Source organism: Ranitomeya variabilis, chromosome 2, assembly GCF_051348905.1.
Source record: "Ranitomeya variabilis isolate aRanVar5 chromosome 2, aRanVar5.hap1, whole genome shotgun sequence".
In the NCBI taxonomy this organism is placed as follows: Eukaryota; Metazoa; Chordata; class Amphibia; order Anura; family Dendrobatidae; genus Ranitomeya; species Ranitomeya variabilis.
In genome coordinates, this window is record NC_135233.1 from 676017062 (window position 1) to 676036506 (window position 19445).

The following is a 19445-nucleotide window of genomic DNA, read 5'->3' on the forward strand; positions in this document are numbered from 1 at the left end:
TACATGAATAAATGCCCTTATTTTATTTATATGGCGAGAACAGACATGTATACAGAAATAAGACAACACAGTACAGTAATAAGTGCTAGAAGACAAATAGACAATGGCATCATGTACAAGATGAACATATATCCTTAACCCCTTCCCGACATGTGACGGAATAGTACGTCACATGTCGGGACCCCCGCTTTGATGTGCGCTCCGGCGGTGAGCGCACATCAAAGTCGCGACATGTCAGCTGTTTTTTACAGCTGACATGTGCGCGCAATAGCGGCGGGTGAAATCGCGATCACCCGCCGCTATTAACTAGTTAAATGCCGCTGTCAAGCGCAGACAGCGGCATTTAACTACCGCATCCGGCCGTGCGGCCGGATATGAGCGCATCGCCGACCCCCGTCACATGATCGGGGGTCGGCGATGCTCCTCCATTGTAACCATAGAGGTCCTTGAGACCTCTATGGTTACTGATTGCCGGTGGCTGTGAGCGCCCCCCTGTGGTCGGCGCTCACAGCACACCTGCAATTCTCCTACATAACAGCAATCTGATGATCGCTGTTATGTAGCAGAGCCGATCGGGCTGTGCCTGCTTCTAGCCTCCCATGGAGGCTATAGAAGCATGGCAAAAGTAAAAAAAAAAAGTTTAAAAATGTGAAAAAAATAAAAAAAATATAAAAGTTTAAATCACCCCCCTTTCGCCCCAATCAAAATAAATCAATAAAAAAAAACCCCAACCTACACATATTTGGTATCGCCGCGTTCAGAATCGCCCGATCTATCAATAAAAAAAAAGCATTAACCTGATCGCTAAATGGCGTAATGAGAAAAAAATTCGAAACGCCAGATTTACGTTTTTTTGGTCGCCACGACATTGCATTAAAATGCAATAACGGGCGATCAAAAGAACGTATCTACACCAAAATGCTATCATTAAAAACGCCAGCTCGGCACGCAAAAAATAAGCCCTCACCTGACCCCAGATCACGAAAAATGGAGACGCTACGAGTATCGGAAAATGGCGCAATTTTGTTTTGTTTTTTTTTTGCAAAGTTTGGAATTTTTTTTCACCACTTAGGTGAAAAATAACCTAGTCATGTTAGGTGTCTATGAACTCGTAGTGACCTGGAGAATCATAATGGCAGGTCAGTTTTAGCATTTAGTGAACCTAGCAAAATAGGCAAGCAAAAAACAAGTGTGGGATTGCACTTTTTTTGCAATTTCACTGCACTTGGAATTTTTTTCCCGTTTTCTAGTACACGACATGCTAAAACCAATGATGTCGTTCAAAAGTACAACTCGTCCCGCAAAAAATAAGCCCTCACATGGCGAAATTGACGGAAAAATAAAAAAGTTATGGCTCTGGGAAGGAGGGGAGCGAAAAACGAAAACGGAAAAAGCTCCGGGGGTGAAGGGGTTAAAGGGACCCTGTCATCAGGATTGTGCACAGTAACCTACAGACAGTGTCAGGTCGGTGCCGTTATAACGATTATAATGATACCTTGGCTGATGAAATCAGTCTTGTGATTGTTGTTTAATTTTTAATCAGTATAACGGCGCCGACCTGATACTGTCTGTAGGTTACTGAGCACAATCCTGCTGACAGGTTCCCTAAAGTGGTCCTATGCTAGTTTAATAGGGGCACATTTTTGACTACCACACTGTTGGTCTGTGGGCTTTAACAGCACGTAGGCAACGAGACGTCAGGCAAAATCTCACTACATGGGTAAACATACTGGAAGAAGTTTCTTACAATTATCTAACAGAATGCTACCAGAAATTAAGTATCTTCTATCTACAAAAATACCTTGTGTAATTCAGATGCAGGTAGTCACTGAAAAAGATAAGGAAACGGCTAGTGTTCTGTTCTTCTGTAAGTAAATCACATATAAAATACATATAGGACGATATGTACATTGTTCTCCGGGGAATAAAAACATCACTGAAAACGTCCTGTATGTCACCAGTAAAAGGTTTTACTAAGGAAACTGGCGGCAGCGTTCACCCAACTTCCATGGGTCTCATCTTTTGCTGCTGGATGAGCTAGAGCCTTTTCTAGATCTTTCTGAGGACTTTCCTCTTCCGGTAAGTAGTCTGGCAAGCACTGGCTCTTTTCCACTGGATTGTTCGTACTTAGCAGCGGTACATAAACCTATGTAAATGAAGCACAGAAGACAAAGATTACACATGGGAGCAGTCACCCTGGCTGTTGTAAAGCATCACGTCCTGTGTCCAGGTGCCAGACCAAGCAGTGGACCTAAAGCAAGAGTCACAGGCGATCCAATGGCAAAATCACATTATAAAACAACACAACAGCAAGTCACACAAATGTTTTTGGCTATGCGAGCAGAGTCGCTGGCTAGCCTAGCTGTTTCAGGTACCAAACCGTCAGCTAAAATGTGTGTGAGCTTACCTCTTCACCGCAGTCATTCCTGATCACCTGCTGGGCCTTCAGAACTTTTGTTTCTGCGATTGCGGAGGTTAAACACTGTGAACAAGAATAACTGTGTAATCCATGTACATTCATGGGGAGAGGGAGCAAAAAGAAAATGACAAATGTAACAAGATTACTGTGACCATAATGCCTTTGTAGCACACTGCAGATCAGCAGAAGCAGCAACATTACGTAAAAGGACATACCTCACTATAGTATACACTCCCCAACACTGAGGTTACAACACCAAGAAGGCATAGTTGTGGAATTAAGGAAATCACAGGATTGACCCACATTAATGATATGCAAATGAAACAGTCGGTATGACATAGCCAGTCTCCATGCTGCTCGTGCTACTTTGTGAAACCCATGTTGCCTAAAAGCACTGCCATGACCTATAGCGTCTCCTGACTTGTCTACCACTGGGCACATCTGGGACATCATTGTCTGCAATTACAAAGGTAGCTGCCAGCGGCGGATCTTGATGATTTGCATGCCCCAATACATTCAGTGCAAAAGAACATTCCTCAGACAACCATTAATAACCTCCCTGATAAAATACATACCATGAGATACAGCCTTCCCAAAACCCTGTCTGATGACAAATGCACACTTAGCAGGCCTCCACTGATAAAGGCTAGGGGCGGCACAGGTGGAGGCCTGTTTTTTCTGTTAGCTGTTTTTTTATATTAGTGGTAGGACCCGCAAGATTATGAGGACCCTTGACGTTGGGTTGCGGGCTTACTTTATTTTGGCCAAAATATTAAACCAATACCTTATATAATGTATGTGTTTATCATATGCATGCATTTTTTGCACTATATCATATCTTTTTTTGCAGGATGTGGTCAGGCCTCTTTTTGTTGGTTAGGTTTTTCTGGGGCGTCTGTCACTGTGTGCTGCATATTATAGTGCTGGGCAGCCCGCCTGTTAATACAAGGGGCGTCATTAATAGGTTGCATACCAGACACTGTGCACCACACTTACCAGTGTGACTGGTGTCCTATGTGAGTTATATCAATGTGCATTTTTTCTACTAGGCAGCCAACCCCTGCAATGTTTGGTTGGGGTGGGGGGTGGCTGTTTTTATCAAGTAGTTTGCACCTGTGCCGCCCCTAGCCTTTATCAGTGGAGGCCTGCTGCATCCTGCTGCTAAGTGTGCATTTGTCATCAGACAGGGTTTTGGGAAGGCTGTATCTCATGGTATGTATTTTTTTTTCTATGTTAACCTCCCTGATAGCAGCCAAGGCGTGTAAATGTATTTCTGCAAATGGTGCTCATACTCCATACGGAATAAATCTAAAAAGTGTTTCCAAAAATTTGCTTCCATTTCTTCATCATGTGCTAGTAAGATATCTATCCATCCTGTGATTGCCATAATTACACAACTTTTCCGTCTTTGTTTTGCAATTTCAATGTTGACTGCATAGAACTAGCTAGCAGATAGACAAGGGGCACAGTCTGAGCACCCTTTTCTTGCCTGGAGAATTGTACACAAATAACACAATCGGAATTTCTGGCATGAAACTCATCAATTGGTAGATTAAGGCCATGTGCACAAGGAGAAAAAAAAAAAATACATTTGGGGAAAGTTTTCATAAACTAGTCATTAAAGGGGTGCTCCAGGAATGTAATAAAATGGCCCCCCCCCATCACATAATTCAAACACATCGCAAAAGGAATAGAGAGAAGAAATAAATAGAAGCGAACAGAGAGAAGAAATAAATCTTCTAGGTTGACTTAGCACAAAGTATATTCTTATGCAGCCTCAGTCATCTGTGCCCAGTTAGATGAGAAGATATATTTCTATTTCTGTCACACTTTTCCCCTCGGATCACGTAGGTATGTGTGCTTACAATACTTCTGTCAGTTGAGACACAGGTCTCAGGAGCAGTGTTTCTTCACACTGCAGCCCATCCGGACTAGTAGGATGGGTTGCATTTAAATTATGTGATGGGGCCATTTTAATACATTCTTGGAGAACCCCTTTAAACAGAAGCCAGCTTACTGGATTAACAAGCATCAAACATACTCAGATGTACTGTATGTGCCTCATAATAAATTTGGCACATCTTGTGCTGCATTTGCTCCAAAAATGAAACTCCCAACAGTTATGAGCTGGCGCAGATTTACGTCAACCCCTCCTAGTAAGTCCCATCACACTTTTTTTTAAATAAAAATTGGTGTGACAGCAGTGTAATTTTTGACCTACAACATAGCAATCTTTAATTTGTCATTTTCTCCTACCTCTGTGGCCAGGTCTGGCTTCACCCGCACGGTGCACCTTCTGATTGCTATCTGAAATGTAAAGCTGATGACACCTTTCACCTTTAATAACACTTCTTCACATAGGCATTTCCTCTCCTGAAATGTAAGAAATACTCTGATAAGTGACTATAGAGCTTCATAGTGGTCACTTCTTCCTACTAAAAATAAATAGTCTCAATTTTGGAGCCTAATTTTTACTTGGATAGATAAGTTAGTCACAACTAGAATATAGTGGCTAGTGCATGCAAAGGAAATTAGGATTGAAACTAGCAGCAATATTTGGATTTACATCTCCTACAAGAAAGCAGTCAGAGAGTGCCACCAGGCATGGAGAAACTGGATTACACCTGGAAACTTGTTGCTTTCATTTATAGCCATTCTCTTAAAAAATAAAATAAAAACAAATGATAATCTTGGACGCCCTTTTTTAAATCTCCAAATGAACATAAGGGTATCTTAGCAAGTTATAAGTTCTGTGCGGAGAATAGCAATCTCAAGCCTTACCAGGTCAAGCCCATGGATGTGGAGCGTTATGGTCTTTGCTCTCTTGTTTGCACTTGCAATGAAGAACTGTAGGTTGTTTTGCTTATTCTTGGCTTCTGGTGTATGCAAGTGACCCGGCACACTTAGTGACATGTGTATACGATGGGCGAGTAGTTTGCTACGATTACTCCTTGAGTCACTGAGAAAAAAAAAATAGAGTTTATGCATCTATCACCGGTGGTCATATGGTTCTTTATTGGAAAAGGGCACTATAGAAAGTACAGAGCAAAGGGGTTGTATTATCCTAGAAGGAAAAATCCATGTGTTCTTAACGGACAAGCAAATTGCAAACATGCTTAATTTTACAAGCACTTTGCAATATTAGCCACCTGCAAACATGAGACAATCCCTTTAATTAAAAAGTTTCTTATATGTCTGGCTTTTTTTTCTGGAAAGTTGAGTCTCAAGGGACAATTTGCTGTTAAAACAAAAACTATGCTTTACTTACCGCCGAGTCTTCACCGCTGCTCTTGGTTTCTTTTATTATTTGTATTACTGCCGTCACGCCAACAACGCTGCAGACAATCAGTGAGCGCAGTGGCTCATTCTGTACGGGGTCACGGATTGGCTACAGCTCTGATGATGTGATGTCGGCAATACAGACAATAACAGACACAAGGAGCAGCAGCGGAAACCCTGGGAGGGTGTGTAAAGCACAGTTTTTTTTTATTTTTTTTATAATAAATAGCAGGTAAAGACAACTTTCCTGAAAAAGGAATATTACAAATTACAAAATGAAAATTATTCTAGTTACACAACACGTGATGTCTAGTGAGACATGCCAACACTAGATCCTTAAGGCTGGATTTACAGAAATTGCATCATCGTTGGAGACTCACGATTTTGCAAAACAAGTGCATGCAATCTTAAGCCTAATTCAGATATCTGTGCTGCTCGGTCCGTGCACGATTCATGATGTACGGGTTGTCCGCAAGTCTCCTGACCTGAACTTTGCAGCTTCATATACAAAAACACAGGCCCATGCGCCCTTAGATGTCCAGGGCATCACACTGACAGCTCTCTTCTCCCTACATTTAGGCTGGATGCACACTCAGTACAGACATCACTACTACAGCTTACCTGTTCTTAATGTTCTCCAGGCTCACCATCATACCGAGCTCACTTCTCAGTTTTTTACAGTGATTAGGATTTTCACACAAGTAGTGAATTGTCTGTAAAAGAGGAAAAGGGTCAAGAGAAAACACGTATATTATTTACCGGTAATGTGTTTTTTACGGAACCCATGACAGCACCAAGGAATATAATAGTGCTGTCATTGGTGACAGGAAAAACATACTTTGCAGCTATGATGCAGCATCAATCTAATGACAGGTTCCCATTTTAACTCTATGGGAGCCACATGCAAGCCCCTACTAACATTAATACACAAATATCCATCAAAAATAGGTAGTTTTGTGTGATGCATGCTCAAGAGCTGAGCCCGCTCCACAAAGACTAGTTGCCAGCTGAGCTGTACAGTCGGCCCCTGCATCTAACCATATGTTTATAATATGGGATTCATTAAAGTTTTTAATGCATAATAATCTGCCAAAATGGGCAAAACTGGGGTGGGACGGGACTACACCCATCTAAAAAAATTCAGCAAAAGTGATGGCGTTTCTTATGCTAGAATTGCTACTAAACTCCAAGACTGGAGAAGCATAGCTATGCAAAATTCATTAAGTGGTGTGTGCCTCTTAAAGAATTTGGCACATGGTACTCCAGTAAGCCCTTCATTAATAAGAGTGTCCGATACCTAAAACGACCTTTATATCTATTTTTACACCCTAAGCACTTTTGTAATTTGCTTTATTAGAATACACTATATTTCTCCTATATAGCTAATCCCTAAATGTGTTTTTTTTTACTTCACTTCCTGTGACACTTCATTTGGGAGGAGTCTAAAGCAAGGATTCAGGAGGATTGTCCTGCACTCACTTCCCCTCAGCATCTATCACCACTTCTGAAGCAGGACGTCAGCAGGGTGTGATGATAGAAGCAGGGCGAGTGACACCAGTGCTAACCCACATTCTATCACCGCCATAAAATGAATTGTCATCAGGGAGATGTGATAGAAGCAGGGTGAGTGACATCAATGCCGCCCCATGATGACCATTTGTTTGAGGTCGGTGATAGAAGAGAGGTAAGCGACACCAGCACTGCCCAAAACCTATCACTGACACCTCATGATTCATTTGAGGACAGTGATAAAAACTGTTGCGTCACTCACCCTGCTTCTATCGCTGACACCTGATACAGTCTCCTTTCACAGCAAGAAGCTGCGGCGATGGAGACAGAAGATGAGTACAGGCGTCTCTATCACTTCTTCCACGGCTTCCATCAGTCCATGGATTCAGAACATCTATAGATGGTGATGATGATTAAAGAAACTGTGGTAAGTGACTGCATCTCCATCCTTTTCTATTAGGGAAGATAGACGTCATCGGGAAGTGACTGATGACGCCTAGTTTGAGACTCCTCTTAAAGCAAGAAGTGAAGTAAAAAAAAAATACATATAGGGATTAGCAGGATATATCTCATGGGGTTACCACGACAGAGGAGCCAGAAGACCACAGCTTCTGATTGCTTCTACTACTGCGCTGAAAAGAAGCACTTCACCTTTTTAAACTGTGTGAATTTCTTTTGGCAGCACAGGGGTTAAATCGGCCACGTTGAGAGCTCTGGGAGCTACGGCTCTCAGCTGAGCACGATTAGCCACTCCTATTCCTTGTATAATGTGGGTCCTGACTGACACACATCATCAGAGCTAGGTTATGCTGCATGGCTGGGAAGAGAGGCGTTTGGTGGATTTATCGGTGACTGTTGCTTGGTTTAGCAAGTGTGATAATTCCCTTTCCTTCTCCTAATTTGGTTTTACCCCATCCTCTACTTCCCGGTACATAACTCTGTTATATGTGAATGTATATTTGTATGTTTGTTATTTTCCGTTTCCCGTGTTTGTGTTACTTTGTTCATCTGGTTGGTGTACTAGAGTGCACTACTACTCACTCTCTCCTGGGTGGGGGAAGGGAACATACTGAGGGCGGATTCAGGAGATAAGGCAAGGTACGTGGACCCGGCATCTTCACCTTCAGAAGTAAAAACAGGGAACAGTGCGAGCTAGGGTGCCCCCTAGCATTAGGATCAGGGAAGGAGCCACTGATCCTGGGTCACCTGGCAACAGAGTCGTGACAATAGGGTAGTGTAGGGTATTCTATAATAAATCTATTTACAAAAATGCTTAGGGTGTAAAGATAAGATATAAAAACATTTTTAGGTATAAAATCACCCCCTTAGGCCAAGTTCACATTACGTTCTAGGCAGTCCGTTAGATGGACTATGTTACACCGCGGCATAACGCGGTGTAAAGCAGTTCATTAAAGCCGCCCATTAAGCCCTATGTCGGACGCATCGCTAGCGAACGGCCAAAATGGGCGTGCGCTAGCGATGTGCCATCATTGAGTGACGGACCCTGGGACACGGGCTGCAGCGTTTCCGGGTCCGTCACCACTAGCGCAGATAGAGCATCTGCTAGCTCTATCGGCGCTAGCGCGATCACATTTCGGCACTTGCGTTAACGCAGCCCGTTTAATGCATGTGTTGAACGGGCTGCTTTAACGCAATGTGAACTTGGCCTTAAAGGGAATCTGTCACAAGGTTTTTGCTACCTCATCTGAGAGCAGCATAATGTAAGGAAAGAGACCCTGGTTTCAGTAACATACCACTTAGTTTACTGGGTGCAGCAGTTGTGATACAATTAAGAGTTTTTAGATGTAGAGCAGCTGTCCATACCACTGATTAGCAGATTTCTGTATACATTGCATATTTCCAATAATCAGTAGTGGGGGCGAAGTTGACCACTTGGCACTAGAGCTGTAGTCCTGTAGTGTTAATCTCCTGCTGGTAAAATGCTTATTGTATTGAAACACCAGCACACAGCCTAATAAGTGACACATTGCTGAAATTAGAGTCTCAGATCCTACATCATGCGGTCCTCAGGTTTCATAGCAAAAAAAAACAAAAACTGCTGACAGAATCCCTTTAAGATTGACGTGCACAAGGCCAGTCTTAAAGTGAACCTGTCAGCTGATACATGTGGCCCGTGGATTGGGCAGCATATATCAGGCACTGGCTGTATTATCTCATCCAGGTATATCTTACCTCCAGAGCCGCTTCAGCCACCTGTGGGTCCTGGTGGCCAAGAAAAAGGATGAGACCGGCCAGACAACTCCTGTCCCTTACAATACTGGCTCTATTCTGCGGATCAGAAGCCAGGTCCCGCAAATGGGCGACAACGGCCGCAGCGTCCATGTCTGATCCGAGCTGGAAGTCAGAACAGAAAGATGAGCAGATAATCGGGGGGGGGGGGGGGGGGGGGGGGGTGTGTCTCGGATCATCATAGGACCACTGTATGTATGCTGACCCCGATAGTGACACGGGAACACTTCCATCCCGCGGTGTCCAAGGGTGAGAGCCACACACAGCGTATAGAGACTCCTCGGGGTAAGCCCCCAGCAGCCGACACCCACCGTCCCCCATATAGGCTTACACCTCACCACCCCCCATAAAGGCTACTTACCCCTCACCGCCCCCAGCAGACAGCACCCACCGCCCCCCATACAGGCTACTTACCCCCACCGCCCCCCCATACAAGCTACTTACCCCTCACCGCCCCAGCAGCGGGCACCCACCACCCCCCAAACAGGCTACTTATCCCCACCACCCCCAGCAGACAGCACCCACCGCCCCCCAAACAGGCTACTTACCCCTCACCGCCCCCCAGACAGGCTACTAGTACTTACACCTCACCGCCCCCAGCAGCCGGCACCCACCGCCCCCCAGACAGGCTACTAGTACTTACACCTCACCGCCCCCCAGACAGGCTACTAGTACTTACACCTCACCGCCCCCAGCAGCCGACACCCACCGCCCCCCATATAGGCTACTTACACCTCACCGCCCCCCCATATAAGCTACTTACACCTCACCACCCCCCATATAGGCTACTTACCCCTCACCACCCCCAGCAGACAGCACCCACCACCCCCCAAACAGGCTACTTACCCCCACCGCCCCCAGCAGACACCACCCCCCAAACAGGCTACTTACCCCCACCGCCCCCCAAACAGGCTACTTACCCCTCACCGCCCCTACAGACGGCACCCACCGCCCCCCAGACAGGCTACTAGTACTTACACCTCACCGCCCCCAGCAGCCGGCACCCACCGCCCCCCCAGACAGGCTACTAGTACTTACCCCCACCGCCCCCCAAACAGGCTACTTACCCCCACCGCCCCCAGCAGACACCACCCCCCAAACAGGCTACTTACCCCCACCACCCCCAGCAGACAGCACCCACCGCCCCCCAAACAGGCTACTTACCCCTCACCGCCCCCCAGACAGGCTACTAGTACTTACACCTCACCGCCCCCAGCAGCCGACACCCACCGCCCCCCATATAGGCTACTTACACCTCACCCCCCATATAAGCTACTTACACCTCACCACCCCCCATATAGGCTACTTACCCCTCACCACCCCCAGCAGACAGCACCCACCACCCCCCAAACAGGCTACTTACCCCCACCGCCCCCAGCAGACACCACCCCCCAAACAGGCTACTTACCCCCACCGCCCCCCAAACAGGCTACTTACCCCTACCGCCCCCCAAACAGGCTACTTACCCCTACCGCCCCCCAAACAGGCTACTTACCCCTCACCGCCCCTACAGACGGCACCCACCGCCCCCCAGACAGGCTACTAGTACTTACACCTCACCGCCCCCAGCAGCCGGCACCCACCGACCCCCCAGACAGGCTACTAGTATTTACACCTCACCGCCCCCAGCAGCCGACATCCACCGCCCCACAAACAGGCTACTAGTGCTTACACCTCACCGCCCCCCATATAGGCTACTTACCCCTCACCGCAGCCGGCACCCACCGCCCCCAGACAGGCTACTAATACTTACACCTCACCGCCCCCAGCAGCCGACACCCACCGCCCCCCATATAGGCTACTTACACCTCACCGCCCCCCCCATATAAGCTACTTACACCTCACCACCCCCCATATAGGCTACTTACCCCTCACCGCCCCCAGCAGACAGCACCCACCACCCCCCAAACAGGCTACTTACCCCCACCGCCCCCAGCAGACACCACCCCCCAAACAGGCTACTTACCCCCACCACCCCCCAAACAGGCTACTTACCCCCACCGCCCCCCAAACAGGCTACTTACCCCTCACCGCAGCCGGCACCCACCGCCCCCAGACAGGCTACTAATACTTACACCTCACCGGCCGCTCAGCCTACACCTTGGTTCGCACAACGTCTTCTCCAATCTGCAGCCTCAGGGACACGGCGACCGTTACCTAACCCCGCCCACAGAGACACCTACAGCTGATTGGCTCTGGAATCTGTCACATGTCATCACACAGCTGAACTGTCCAATCAGATCGCAGGACGTGATCTCGCGGCGCTGAGTTTGAATGAGTCTCGTCCGTCCTCGTCGTCCTGTCCCGGAGCTGTCAGTATCCCCGGCCGCGCAGTGAGTGATGTCCTGCGCTCCGTCCGTGCTCTGCCCGCCACCTGCTTCCCCTGCCCTCACACTAGCCCCGGCTGCAGGAGGACGGGCCGCCGCCGTTATTTCCGGTCTATAGTGGCTGATCCCAGGGAACAATAGGTCGCATCTGAACGGCCTGATACCATCGGTCAGTGAGCTGTCATTGTTTTCCAGGAGGAAGGTGCCACCATCATCTCTGCGGCCATGTCTCTGCTGCTGGAGCTGATCCGTCAGCTGCTGGAATACCTGGGAGTGCCCACTGAGCAGGTGAGTGATGGGCATGGGACGTGCGGGGGGAACTTCGCTGCAGGAATCGGGGTCCCCGCCCTATTGTCCTTTATACCAGTCATTGCTTACCGGTACCCCCATATACCTCCATATCACTGCCCCTATGGACTATGCACCAATGGAGGAAAAGCGGGGCGAGGATCATCGGGGCAGTGATAGCCGAATGCCCTTGGGCCATATGTAAAAGGCAACAAAAACCCTTTAAATGCTCCCTGTCCGTCACTGGGCTCTGCAAACATTCGCATGATCGGAGACATCTACTTCTTTCTCCACTTCTGAGCCACTTCTCCCAAAGTTATCATACTGTTAACTGCGTTATCATGGACTATTATTTTTTACTATATGCCTAATAACAAATAGGCCGGGAGTTCCTAACTACCTGCCTGTTGTGCGCAGCGCCGATCACTGACTACACAGAGAGGTCAAAGATCGCTTGTGGCGGCGATTCTGCTCTATGTTGATGGGGCGTGACTACTGACATCGTGCTGACTGACAGCCTGCTGCCAGCGGCCTAACTGCGAGGGGCCAGCTGTCAATCAGCACGACGTTGGCAGTCACGCCCCATCAACATAGAGCAGGAGAACAAGAGCTGCTCTGTTGACACGGAGCAGCTGAATCGCTGGCAGGAGCGGTCAGTGACCAATCTGTGCTGGTGCTGGATAGAACCGGCAGATAGTTGTTATCCAGTTAGTAACTACTTGCCGGTTAGTGTTTTGGCCTTTCCAGCTTTAGTTTTTGCCTTTATGTTCCTTTATTAATCAGTACAGTATGTGCTTTAGATGACCTATCGGTCGCCATCTCCTGCCGTTTCCGGCGCCGCTCCGATACTCTCCTGTCTCGCATGAATGCAGCCAGTAAGGGAGAGCTGTAGTCACAAGGTACAGGGAGAAGTGGCGCAGCGCTGCAGAGGAAGCAACCGGAAGACGCACCTTACTGATGACTAAAGGGTGGAGAGGGAAAAAAATCACTAATTTCTGGACCGAGCCTTTCCTCTCTCCTGTGCATAGGCATGAAACGTCCATCACAGGACAACCCCTGCACTGCCAGTAGGCAGCCGCCATGCCTATGGTTCTGATCTTAGTGACTACTGATGGTCTCAATTTTGTTTGTTTTTGACCTAACAAGACAACGTTTGTTGTATTTTTCCCAGCTTGAGCCGGTATGGGAGCGGTTCACCCGCAGACGCAGTTGTGTTCGCGCTATTGCAAGTCGTCTTCCTCCCGTGCTGTTTGAAGGAATCGATCTGCAGGTATATACAGTATATGGATATTGCCGTCATTTAGGAAATTCTGGGGGTCAATTTCTGGTTCCCTCAGTGCAGTTTCTCTGGTGCCAAAAAGAAAAAAAAAGTGTGGAGGAGGGTGTATTTGTACAGAAAACGCAGTGACATCTTGCCCCTTTTGCTCTGGCACTTTATTATATAGTGGGCCTGTCGTTGTAAAAGGGCATGGATGATTTACTGAGTGTACCCCAGATACATAATGTCGCTGCATTATTAGTTCCAGAAGCTAGCAGATCATGGACCCCTTTGTGCCTGAGCTGAAGAACCCCATTGCCTGAGCTGGCACATTAACCCTTTGGCGGCTTCCCACAGTGATCACGATCACATCTGATCCCTTCTCCATGGTCCGCTACTAGCAGCCCTCTAATTAATGACGTAGGTGGGGGTCTGTGCCCCCTGACTGACCACCAAACTTGTGAGTGACTTCCTGCTTCTCTCAGCCAGAGAAAGTAGTTGGCCCGTTGCTAAAAGGATGCAGATCCTTTACGAGGTGTCCAATGATGGCCGTACAGTCTGTGACGTAGAGCAGAATCCTATTAGACATTGTCGTGACCTGGTGTAGGGCTAGCCGCCATTTTGCCTGCAGTAAATGTGTGGGGGTCTGCTCCATGTGTCTGACGCCACTCTTCCCCACCCTTTTTAGGTATTTTCAAAAGGATAAGGGAGGATGAAGTGTAGGGTCATAGTCCAGAGTCATTTTGTTTTTTTGCCACAATGTGATAACACACCAGTCGGTATCACACGATAGGATTAGATACACGGCTTTGCAGAATGTATCACACATGATAGAACTAGATACACAGCTCTAGACCATTACTGTGATCTGAGTGGAGCTGTCATATCATTGTGACTTTTGTGCTCAGATCACAGTAATGAGCACTCCCCAGGTCCGGCACCAGCGCTGCGGCGGGGATTTCGCCCAGTGACGTGTACTCACCTCTGGATGAAGTCATTACGGCAGCGCTGGTGCCCGGACCTTGTTTACAGACGCAGGAGTAACGCCTGACTCGTGTATCCCTGCATCACTCACTGAGCAGAGCCGAGTCAGTGTTCAGAGCACAGCAGCATGATGAATTTTCTGAATATAATAATAATAATTTAATAATAATTTTATTTATATAGCGCCAACATATTCCGCAGCGCTTTACAAATTATAATATGAATATAATAAATATTATATTATTATTATTAGATTATAATTATATATTATAATTAAAATATTATAATAATATGAATATGAGCAAAGACAGCAGCTGTGAGTACATGTTGGCAGCCTAACATTGTAGTACTGATCCCAGGCGGGTGTCATCACTCAGAGCAGGACTGTAGAGGTAACATCTGCCAGTGGTGAGAGCAGCTTGGAAGCCTGGGATCAGTAGTACACTGTAAGGCTGCCCGTGTGCTCCTGTTACTGCCGTCCGCGTACACAAGATGCCAACCGCAGTCTCATAGGGCCTGGGGCTGCCGTATCTGCACATCAGCAAATAATAGTGGCAAAGTAATACAAAATTAACTGTTAAAGCACAATATTTTATTTTGTTTTTAAACATGAATGATTACTATATAAAAAAAATCGTATATATACGATAGATATATTATCGTATGGATACAAATAGTGTCGCATTCCCTTTTAAAGAGGAATGTTCCCAAATTTAAGAATTATTAACTCTACGTTCCTGTATGTTACGGCAGGAATTTAGAAGAAAATGTTTCTTTTTTTTTTTCTCCACTCTGTTGTGGAGATAGGGTGCCACAGTTTCTGGCACAAATTTTCTTCTCATTCAGCTTGACGTTTCATACTGTCCCCGACAGGGACACTGGCAGGCACAGATAACCAAGTGGGCCGAAAAGGGAACCTGCCAGCACAAAATTGGAATCTAAAGTGAAGACCTACTTTATTTGTAATACTGATGAAATCTATAGGTAAAGGCCCGTCACCCGGGCGCTGGAGTGCTGCTTCTAGTCTAAGGTCCCTGAACCCAGTCTTATATTTACCAGCTGCCGTCTTCTATCGCCGCAGCTCCGCTCGTCCTCTGCAGGTTGTGAGATGGCTCCAGTGTTTGCTGACTGATCTGGGGGTCACTTTTCAATGCAAGTGTATGACAGAATAAGGCTATCGCTCATAGACTTGCATTGAGATCTTGTGACTGTTACTTCTGACTTCCGGTCAGTCCGAAGTTGCGGTCACAAGATGGCGGTGCGGTGCCAATGAAAGGTGAAGAAGCAGGGGGTAAGTATAATACTAGGGGCAGGGACCTTAGATTAGTAGTACCACCCAGCGCTGAAAAACGCGCACTGGAGTGGAGCTTAAGGCTATGTGCACACTGCACACGTTGCGGATTAGCCTGCGGATTTTTCTGCAGAGAATCCGCATCTCTTGGCAGAAAATGCAGGGTAAAACACTGGCGGTTTTCCAGCGGAATTGATGCGGATTTCTTGCGGTTTTTCTGCGGATTCTAGTGAGTTTTTGCTGTGCGGATAAGTTCACGCTAGGTGTTTTTTCACCCTTTTTTTTTTTTTTTGTGCAGCAAAACCTGATCTCCTGGCAGGAAAGAAGCTGTAGAAAAATAACAGGTTTTCCTTGGTTATTCTTGTGTTTTTTTGCCGCGTTTTGGCATGCTAGATTTCTCCTGTGCATGTTGATAAAGCTTAGTGTTGAAAATAGAAAAATTCCTATTTTATAGAATCAGGTTTTGGCATAAAACACGCAGCAAAACCTGATACCTGCGTTTTTTCACCACCCATTCAATTCAGTGGGCGAAAAACGCTGAAAGTGACACGCTCCATTGTGCAAAAACCCAAGCAAAGCACAAAATCCTGATGACAAAAAAACCAATGTGTGTGCATGAGATTTCTGAAATATCATAGGCTATTCTGGTACTGTATAAAGGAGCTTATCTGCATATATAAAGCATAAAAAATGCATAGTATGACAATGACATACGCCTGTGGCTCCCATGACTGCGACACGCGCCTGTGGCTCCCATGACTGCGGCACGCGCCTGTGGCTCCCATGACTGCGGCACGCGCCTGTGGCTCCCATGACTGCGGCACGCGCCTGTGGCTCCCATGACTGCGGCACGCGCCTGTGGCTCCCATGACTGCGACACGCGCCTGTGGCTCCCATGACTGCGGCACGCGCCTGTGGCTCCCATGACTGCGGCACGCGCCTGTGGCTCCCATGACTGCGACACGCGCCTGTGGCTCCCATGACTGCGGCACGCGCCTGTGGCTCCCATGACTGCGGCACGCGCCTGTGGCTCCCATGACTGCGACACGCGCCTGTGGCTCCCATGACTGCGGCACGCGCCTGTGGCTCCCATGACTGCGGCACGCGCCTGTGGCTCCCATGACTGCGGCACGCGCCTGTGGCTCCCATGACTGCGGCACGCGCCTGTGGCTCCCATGACTGCGGCACGCGCCTGTGGCTCCCATGACTGCGGCACGCGCCTGTGGCTCCCATGACTGCGGCACGCGCCTGTCGCTCCCATGACTGCGGCACGCGCCTGTGGCTCCCATGACTGCGGCACGCGACCTGTCAGGTCAGAACTTTGATCGTGGTGAGGTGACTGTGCTGACCTCTCCCTAACTGTGTGATTTTCTGGTTTATTTCTCTCTAGTGTATGCAAATCTTGGAGCGTAAGAACTATGGCTGGACCCGTAGTGTGGTTCGAATTATTGGAACATTGCTGCCATTGGAACAGTGCCCCCGGCGTCATTTCCAGGTTTGTGCACTTCTACATCATGTGAATCCACAGAACATTAAAGGGAACCTGTCATGTGAATAAACGCTATTACTCTGCTGATATGGGGTTAATCTGCAGAGAAATATCTTTCTGACACCTTGTTGCCCTCACTATTTACTGAGCGGTGACTGAAAGGCTGCAGGGAGGAATAAAGTTAATTTCACCCCTGCAGCCAGACCGTTCAGGCACTGGGTATGTTCAGAATGCTAGTTACCTGCAGATTAACACCATATTTGCATGTTAATAGCATTGTTTCTCATGAGAGTTTCTCTTTCACACACACACACACATATATATATTTTTTGGGGCATTTTTTTTTTTCGTTTTCGTGCAGCCAGTGAGCGATGATCAGTGACGCAAATCACTGATCCGCACTCGCTGTTTTCCATTACTTTTTTTTTTTTTTTACTGTCTACTTTTTTTCTACTCACCCCCCCTTTGCACCATTTCGTGTGTGTCCTACAGCCGTCAAGCTGCTGATCAGATGCACGCCACTTATCAGTGTCTGTGCTCGCTTTTGGCTATTTTTTGTATCCCCTTTTTGCACCACATCCGTTTGTGTGTCCTACAGCTGTTGAGCGCTGATCACTGACGCGCCTCAGTGATCGACCTCTTTTTGTTTTGTTTTTTTGTGTTAAAAAAGAATCAAAAGAAATAATTTAGATTAGTTGATAGGACTAGATTAGGGACAGTAAAAATATACTGTAGTAATAGTCTTCTACTTCAGTATTTGTTACTGAATTTAGTCAGGGATAGTGTCAGATAGTAAAGCGGAAAAAGAGTCACATCCGTACCCCCGTCCTACAGCCCTTGAGCGCTGATCAGCGACACATCACTGACCAACCTCCGGTTGTGTTTATTTTTTTTGTGAAAAAAGAATTGTCCCAAACAAGGTATTCAGCAGGGGAGGCATGCGCTTTCCATGCCTCTGGCACTGAAGGTGAGGGAGAGGATCCCACCTTTCTTTATTTTTCATCTCTTTATACTCCCCAGGACAGAAAATGGACCAGCACCGCCGTTACTGACCCCGTATGGACCTCATCTTCCGAAGATTGAGCCACAGATTCCTGATTCTGTAGCGCAATCAGGAATCCAATTTGACACCACCGACCTCACAGAAATAGACTTTTTCAATGTCTTTTTCTCTGAGGAGTTTGAAAATCTCATGGTGGCTGAGACAAATTAGTACGCCCAGCAATTTTTGGCCCATAACACCACTACTTAATTTTCTAACTGGACCCTTGTGTCGACTCAGTGTGGTGCACGATGAAGTGACGTCATTGCGCCCGCTGCGTCAGAGGCAGACGGGGAATGATGGAAGAGGGATTGTCAGCTGACTCTCTCTCCTCCATCAGTGATTTGAACTGTATCAGCATCTATGATGCTGATGCAGTTGAATGTGCGGCGATGTGAGGGAGTGGCGCTTGCACCAGGCCCCCCTCACTCACGGGCCCCATAGTGGCAGTGTTGTCTGCTGCTATTAGCAGAATGCCACTGGCTGGGGTAGTGGGGGCCCTAGGCAACTGCCTAGTTTGCTTGCCCCTAACGCCGGCCCTGACTGTTCCACACATCCATGGACTACTAATTCAATTTTTTGACTTGCACAAGTCCTATCGAATACATTTTTGCCATTATCATGAAATACAATATGTCACAAAAAACAGTCTCAGAATTAGTGGGCTCTGTTGAAGCATTCCAAAGTTATTACCTCATAAAGTGACACAGGTCAGTATTGTAACATTTGGCCTGGTCATGACGGTAAAGTAAAGGGGTTAAACACCCTGGTGATGTCACCTCATGCGCTCATGACCTACCAGGATGTTTGTCATTAGGACTGGCTGTATGAACCTGCCCAGATTTGGACATTGTGGCTATTTGGCAAGCTGCAAGCCTCAGCACTCAATTTATAGGGCCAGAACATATTTAGTATTGCTGCATCTACCGTATATACTCGAGTATAAGCCGACATTTTCAGCCCACTTTTTTGGGCTGAAATTGCCCCTCTCGGCTTATACTCGAGTCATACCCAGGGGTCGGCAGGGGAGGGGGAGCGGAGGCTGTCTAATAATACTCGCCTAATCCTGGCGCGGTCCCTGCTTCCCGGCGCTGCAGTTTCTTCCTGTAGTGAGCGGTCACTATAGGGGTGGAGCTGCATATTCATTACTGTAATGAGCAGTAATGGTGACCGCTCACTACAGGAAGAAAATGCAACGCCGGGGAACAGACGTGAAGGGACCTCGCCGGGAGCAGGTGAGTATGACGGGGGGCAGTGCGCGATATTCACCTGGTCCTCGTTCCACTGTCGGCGCCGCTGTGTCTTCCGC

The 19445-nt window shown here is 47.4% G+C and overlaps 2 protein-coding genes across 4 annotated transcripts in view; one reads left to right on the forward strand and one right to left on the reverse strand.

Moving 5' to 3' along the window:
• Positions 1 to 11768, reverse strand: LOC143807594 (armadillo repeat-containing protein 1-like). Of its 3 annotated transcripts, none has more exons than XM_077289305.1 (7): positions 11533 to 11672; positions 9401 to 9562; positions 6320 to 6411; positions 5201 to 5378; positions 4676 to 4792; positions 2408 to 2482; positions 1 to 2146 (listed from the first exon to the last, which is right to left on the reverse strand). In XM_077289305.1, exons 2-7 carry the CDS (start codon positions 9548 to 9550, stop codon positions 1955 to 1957), a joined length of 804 nt encoding a protein of 267 aa, XP_077145420.1. In that variant the 5' UTR covers positions 9551 to 9562; positions 11533 to 11672; the 3' UTR covers positions 1 to 1954. The 3 variants fall into 3 exon arrangements, with proteins under 3 accessions (XP_077145420.1, XP_077145419.1, XP_077145421.1); XM_077289304.1 differs by having other exon boundaries at positions 1837 to 2146; positions 11641 to 11768; XM_077289306.1 differs by lacking the exon at positions 11533 to 11672 and adding an exon at positions 11160 to 11178 and having other exon boundaries at positions 1837 to 2146.
• Positions 11712 to 19445, forward strand: part of MTFR2 (mitochondrial fission regulator 2) — a 22996-nt gene continuing 15262 nt past the window's right edge. The window contains exons 1-4 of the mRNA XM_077289307.1: positions 11712 to 11790; positions 11980 to 12072; positions 13244 to 13342; positions 16996 to 17100. Coding sequence (XP_077145422.1) covers positions 12010 to 12072; positions 13244 to 13342; positions 16996 to 17100 — 267 coding nt within the window. The 5' untranslated portion in view covers positions 11712 to 11790; positions 11980 to 12009. The remainder of the gene's footprint in view (positions 11791 to 11979; positions 12073 to 13243; positions 13343 to 16995; positions 17101 to 19445) is intronic.